This window comes from Lactuca sativa, chromosome 4 (assembly GCF_002870075.4).
Source record: "Lactuca sativa cultivar Salinas chromosome 4, Lsat_Salinas_v11, whole genome shotgun sequence".
In the NCBI taxonomy this organism is placed as follows: domain Eukaryota; kingdom Viridiplantae; phylum Streptophyta; class Magnoliopsida; order Asterales; family Asteraceae; genus Lactuca; species Lactuca sativa.
Window position 1 is genome coordinate 52091775 of NC_056626.2, and position 7199 is coordinate 52098973.

At 29.8% G+C, this 7199-nt stretch overlaps 1 protein-coding gene and 1 long non-coding RNA gene across 4 annotated transcripts; one reads left to right on the forward strand and one right to left on the reverse strand.

Annotated features, from left to right (window-relative positions):
* Positions 1–1169: 1169 nt before the first annotated feature.
* On the reverse strand, positions 1170–2934 carry LOC128133821 (uncharacterized). Of its 3 annotated transcripts, none has more exons than XR_008232121.1 (6): positions 2206–2934; positions 1935–1981; positions 1755–1847; positions 1573–1675; positions 1381–1497; positions 1170–1273 (listed from the first exon to the last, which is right to left on the reverse strand). It is a non-coding gene; the product is annotated as an uncharacterized LOC128133821 (long non-coding RNA). The 3 variants fall into 3 exon arrangements; XR_008232122.1 differs by lacking the exon at positions 2206–2934 and adding an exon at positions 2052–2098; XR_008232120.1 differs by lacking the exon at positions 2206–2934 and having other exon boundaries at positions 1935–2092.
* A 706-nt stretch (positions 2935–3640) lies between these two features.
* On the forward strand, positions 3641–4075 carry LOC111876800 (uncharacterized). The gene has a single exon (XM_023873377.1). It carries the CDS (start codon positions 3641–3643, stop codon positions 4073–4075), a length of 435 nt encoding a protein of 144 aa, XP_023729145.1.
* Positions 4076–7199: the final 3124 nt, after the last annotated feature.

A 7199-nucleotide genomic window follows, 5' to 3' on the forward strand; every position in this document is an offset into this window, starting at 1 on the left:
AAAAGTTACGTTTGATGTTTCAGTGGTGTTACAGAAAGAAAAGTGAAAGTAGAACGTTAAAAATTGGATGATTTTTGAAAATTTAATGTAAAATGGATGATTTTTTGAAAGTAGAATGCTTTAATGGGAAGTTGTTTCAAAGTAAAATTCATAGATGAGAAAAACAGAAGTTTGATGTTTCATTGATTTTAGATAAAGAAAAGTGAAAGTAGGATGCTAAAATGGGATGATTTATGAGAATTCAATGAAAAATGGATGTTTTTGAATGTACACTGATTTAATGGGAGGTTTTTTCAAAGCATAATTAAAGCACCATGCTAATTGTAAAAGAATAAGAGGAGCAGGACATGAACATGGACATGACATACCCAACACTGAATTTATGACACACAACAAAATATAGAGTGGTTTAGTGGTGGAACATACCTGGAGTAAGAAATGAAAGTATTTTGCTATTTCTGGATCCCCACAATAAAAGTGGAAATATACACATGTTTAGTATCACAGAATTGGTAAAAGAAAATTGAAATTGAAAAAGAATAACAACATCAGGAAATCACATACCTTGGACTTAATATGAATATAATTTGGTAAAATAAATTTTCTTCTTTGTCTTTTCCCATAACATGTGATAAGTCCTTCAAACACATACAACAAAACATAAGTCATACATAATCAATGTAATGGGTAAACTTTTCTAAATGAAATTAAATGTTGTAATAAATAAGAGTTCTGGAAGCATAACTTTAATAAGGGAAAAACTGAAAACACAATGCAATAGTGCAATCTTTTTTCTTGAATATAAAACTAACAAGTCTTATCAAAATTGCTTTCTATATATTTGGATAAATATTGATGTAATTGGTTTCAAGAAATTAACCTTTGGAGATGTTGGTTTCCAGATGAGGTTGGGGTTTGAAGGGGCCCACCATGGTTTCAGGTGGCAACATCCTGTAAAAAAGAGTAAAACATTAGTTTGTGTTCATGAAAATTAAAAAGGCACAAACAACCTACAATTATAGTATTCCATAACAGAATCCCTAATCTAATAAAAAAAAATAGGTCAAACCCAATAAAAGTGTAAGTTTAATGCAACAAAGGAACTTCACACCTCTAGTAATTCAGTTAATAGATTAAAACCAAAAGGATTCAAAAATACCTCATAGCCAGTGAAAGTGGAAAACCAGTCATTAAATAGCATAGACACCTGGTTTTATTGGAATTGAAACTCATCAACTTGAACACATGGTTTTATTGGATTGTTGTCATACTCCTGTTGATTTAATGATAAGGAAAATAAGTTTCTCTAAGCTCTACAACACATTATTATAGAAATTCCAAATACATAATAACTCAAGCAAATCAAATACAATATCCAACCTTAACCTTATTTGCAAGAATTTGGTATTCATCCAATGCAGCATCAGTACTAGTTAATGAACCTATACTTTGTGCAACTAACTGAATATACTTCTCATCAGAATTGTTGTCATACTCCTATTGATTGATATACACAAAACAATTGATCAGTAATAAACAACAAAAACAATCTTAATATATGCGGTAATTCACCTTGATTTACAGTATTTTGTTGAGATGAAGCAACAGAAATCAGGGTTTCCTTCAATTTTCCTAACCCTGTCTTCATGTACAAATCAAGATTCTTGAACAATATCTAAAAGGGAAAACCAACATGAGAATATGTACAAAATCATAATTGTACATGTGCTACACATACATAGATTCAAACTTACTTCAATTGAAAACTTGAGAATTGAGATTTGGCATTGCATGTATTTCAGCAACTAATCCAAGAATTAGGTGGTTTATACGCATGGTTCCAAAACCTATAGCAAGGGAATTGAAGTGAAAAAGAAGAATACCAATAACCACAGTGATTTTGAGAATAAACATAAATCAATGGAGTCACACACCTTGGAGGTAACTGGAATTATCCCGATCATTAAACCCTTTCATAAGCCTACACAAGTTAATAAGTAAACTTATCATATATCGCACCTAGTCAAGATGATGAAAACAAACAAAATTACAGATTCTTCAGCAATAAACGCTCTTCACAACTTGTCTGTATGAGACTGTTGCATTCCCAAATAACAAATTAAAACCAACATGGTTCAAAAATACCTCAACATTGTGAAATTGGGAAACAAATAGTCGAATCAGACTGGCAAAAACAAACGCTACCTCCACTATGACCATCGCCTGTGAGAGGCGTCGATTTGGGTGAAAGCAGACATGTCGATGAAAAAAGGGGATGAAAATCATTCTCTGCTTTGCTTCATGGTTCTGGACGTTTGATTAGCTGAGATCAGACCAAAGAATATTTCAAGTTTTCTCTTCAGTAGGGTTGGAGCGTATAAGTTGATGTTTGGGGTGAGAGGCTTCGATTTCAAGAAACAGAGGCGGTAGAGGAGAAGTTAAGTGAAGCGTTGGATCAAGAAGGGAAAAGAAGAGGGAAGCAGCAGGCTAGGTGGCGTGACATGTACAGTTATTGATCATCGGATGGAAATTATGAGAAAGGGTAATGTGGGTTTATAGAATGGATTAACTGAAGAAATAATGGAGAGCATGAGAAAGAGAACGCTTGCCCTCCGACATCATCGTATTCTTCGGTTTCTTCTTTAGTAATAACGAAGGCATGGGTAATAGGAAACATCATTAAAGGAGGAACGCTAATATCCATTCAGTCCATTCTATTCCAATATTAAAGACACGATCAATGATTGCAGTTCTTAATTTTGTTTCTTCTTCAATGATAGCAGTCGATTCTTACCAAATACCAACGATTTCTATTTTTTACAAATAAGAATTAGAAATCAAAACCATCAACCTTCAGATTTTGAATTCAGAATCATCAAATTTCGAAATCAGAAGCTTCAAAATCTTATGTGCTTAAGCCTTGAGGTTTCGAAACCAAAGGTAACTTTAAACTTTAGTTTTGTTTTTCACGGTATGCTATTTCTAATTGAGTAATTTCTGATCAAATTTTCTTTTTCTAATCAAATTTTAAAATTCAGAACCATCATATTCCAGTTTTCGTAAATCAGAAGGAACAAGGAATTGAGGTAAATTTTGATTTCGGATTTCTGATTTTTTTATACTTTTTCGTTTATGAAAAGTCATAAATTCTGATTTTTCATTTCTAATAACTTCTGATTTGTAAGAACCAAGAACTAGATTTTGATCTCGGATTGCAGGTTTTCTTGTTTTTTTAGGAGCATAACATTGTTTTTTTTTATTTGAAGTGTCAAAAAATCATTAGGTAATTTTTGGATTTGTGATATGATATGATTGTGCTTTTTTCCTGATAATGATACATTTGTTCTTTTATGATCTAATTTGATTTCTTTAATTTTTTATTTCTGATATACTATTTGATTTCTTATTTGGATTATGATTTTTGTATAGTTTTGATACCTTCTCTTGGTGATTTGAAGTGTGGAAAATCTAGAACAAAGAGGAAATCTACAAATCCCAATTCACAAATAAGGTTGTTTCTTTCTTTTCTATAATTTACAAAGCCTCCTAGATTAAAAAAAAATATATATATGCATATGGATATGAAAAACGTAAGAAGAAACAAAAAATTGAAGAAGATAATAAAACTCAAGCAGGATCTATGGATAAGTTTATAACCAAAAAAACACAAAAATTTTTGGAAAATGAAACACAAACTGTTAATGAAGATAATCTTGATGATAATGATTATGTTGATGTTGATGTTGATGTTAATGATAATGCTAATGATAATGTTGATGTTGATGATAATGCTGATTTTCACACTTTTGATATATTTGATCCAAAAAATTGGGATGTTCTTGATTCTAACATGATAAACATTTTAACATTGAAAGGTCCTAAAAGAGATTTATCCATTATAAAAGGTCCTAAAGATAAGCATTTAAGAAGATTTTATGCAACATATTATACTAAAACTTTACCAAATAGGAAAAAATGTGATAGAGATTGGCTTGTTTATTCTAAAGAAATTGATAATTTTTTTTTTGTTATTGTTGTAAAATATTTCGAAAAGGGTGTGGAAATGGTCAATTAACAAATGAGGGTTTTAGGGATTAGATACATCTTAACATTATAATTAAAGAACATGAAACTAGTATGGAACATGTTAAAAATATAAATACTTGGTATAATTTGCGTTTAACATTACCAAAAAAAAAAAAAAAAAAACTATTGATAGTGCGACTCAAAAACAATTAGAAAAAGAAAAGGTTCATTGGAGACAAGTTTTGTTGAGAATTATCTCTATTGTGAAATTTCATGCTAAACATAATCTTGCTTTTCGTGGTACCAATGAGAAAGTGTATGAAGATAACAATGAAAATTTCTTAGGCTTATTTGAAATGTTGGTTGAATTTGACATGTTTTTTTATGAGCATATACAAACTTATTTCAAATGAAATTGGTATCCATAAACATTATCTTGGGCATAGGATACATGTTAGTGATTTTTTATCATTAAATGTTATTTAAGTGTTATGGGATTGCTTTGCTGACCAAAAGTGATTTTAATAAATATTAAACAAGTAAGGAAGGTGTGGAGTACACATTTGTTTAAGTTTGATCAAGTATCAAAGTACACTGTCATTTAGGGGCAAAACCCCTAAACAAACGGGGTCCGGGGGCAGCGCCCCTGGGAGAGGGGTCGAAGGACGGCAGCCCCTGGTGGGGTCCAAGGGGCAGAGCCCCTGGCCGGGGTTGTGATCGTTTTGGTGGTTTGTGATAGGTTTAAACTGTCATATGACAGTTTTCAGACAAGGATCTAAATGTCAGTTTTGGTCTCTTTTTCCGGTACTCATGAAATTATACCTTCTCATTCTCTTTCTATCTCTCTGATTTTCTCTGAGTCTTATCCGATTGGGGATTTGGGAGTACCATCCAAATATTTCGATTTGAAAGTGATAATCACGATTCTCAGACTTCCCAGTGTGATTAAACTCATATTTCTAACAATACAAAATGAATTAATACTTCTGTTTTCTTCGGAAATAAAATCTATGATTATTAAAAAGATTAAAAAATGCAAAATATTTTTCTATAATGTTTGATTGTACTCCCGATATAAGTCACCAAGAGCAAATGAGTATACTCTTAAGATAAATGGATGTTTCGTCAAATGTTGTTTGCATTGAAGAATCCTTTTTAGGGTTTTTAGATGTAGATGATATAACCAGCCAAGGACTCTTTGATGTTTTACAAAATAAATTGAATTTGATTGATCTTGACATTAATAATGTGCATGGACAAGGTTATGATAATGGATCAAATATAAAAGGAAAACATCAAGGAGTGCAAAAAGAACTTTTAGATATAAATTCTAAATCTTTTTATACTCCTTGTAGTTCTCATAGTTTGAACTTAACTTTGTGTGATATGGTTAATACTTGTGGTAAAACTAATTTTTTTTTTTTGAACAGTACAACGTATCTATACAATTTTTGCAAATACCACTAAGAGATGGCAAATTTTAAAAGATAATGTGAAAGGATTAACTCCTAAATCTTTGTCATCCACTTCGGTGGGAGAGTCGTGTTGATAGTGTTAAAACTATAAGATTTCAAAAAAAAATTATATACAAAAGGCTTTACTTCAAGTAACCAAAAATGATAATGATCCAAAAATAACAAGTGAAGCTAAATACTTAACAAAAAATGAACTTGCTAACTTTGAGTTTATATTGGCTTTATTAATTTGGTATGAAATGTTAAATACTGTTAATTTAGTTAGCAAACAATTGCAATTAAAAGATATGCTTATTGATGTTGCTATGGAAAAAATAAAGGGGTTGATTTCGTTTTTTTAAAGAATATAGAAAAAATGATTTTTTAAATGCTTTAGAAACTACAAAAGATATTGCCTTGGAAATGGACATCGATCCAATATTTCCTAAAAAACGTGAACCTAAAATAATAAAACATTTTGATGAGATTTCAACCGATACTTCTTGTAGTGTTTCACAATCCGCGCAAGAGAAATTTAGGGTTAAATATTTTATTTATATTGTTGATCAAGCAAATAACTACAAGGTTTGAACAATATCAACAATATGATAAAATATTTTGTATTTTGTTTAATTCAGAAAAATTAAATTCATTAGATGATGTAACCTTAAAGTCTTGTTGTAAGTTTCTTGAAACTTCACTCAAGAAATATGAACAATTGGATATTGATGGAAATGACTTGCATGTTGAAGTTAAAATTACTTATAAATCTCTTGCCTAAAGAAAAAATGGCAGCAATTGATATTCTAAACTTTTTAAAATGTATTGATTGTTTTCCACTTACATATATTGCATTTATAATTATGTTGACTATTCTTGTTACTATTGCATCTACAGAATGAAGTTTTTCAAAATTGAAGATTTTGATGTCCTATTTACGATCTACAATGACTCAAGAACGACTTAATAGATTGGCTTTGATGACGATTGAACGTAACATGTTGGATAAAGTTACTTATGAAGATGTTATTGAGAAATATATTTCAATGAATATTAGGAGGATGGTTGTTTTCAGGTAGAAGCCAATTTCTCTTTTGTGTATTATTTTGAATGAAAATTTAATTTTATGTGTTTGCAATAGAATATAAAAACATATTTTTTTTTCTTAAATTTTGAGGTATTTCAAATTTTAGAGTCTATTTTTTGTTAAATCGCACAGGGTCTCTAAAATCTCGGGGTCGGCCCTGTTCATTCGTAACCTACCAATTTAACCATCGTTAATTTCATCCATCATTTCACCTAATTTAAATTTGTAGTTTCCACATATAAATTCTTTTAATGATCCCAATTTTTTCCCTTTAAAAATATTTCAAGCATTTATATTTAGATACCGTTGCCCCATTATAATTATTACTTTCCTCATATAAAATAATAAAACTTACCAATATGTCTCTCTCTTTATATATATATATATATATATATATATATATATATTAATATCTCTATATATATAGGGTTAGGTTATCATATTCAAAGTAATTATTGTGTTATTGTATGTATAAATGTGGGCCAATCATTTTATTTATTTTAAGAAAGTGATTAATATGTCTTATTGAATTAAATATAATTGAAAAATACCATCTAATTTAACTAGAAGCGTATTTTAGTCAATTAATATAGATTTAATAAAGGAAATTTGCATATTCTAAGAGATCATAG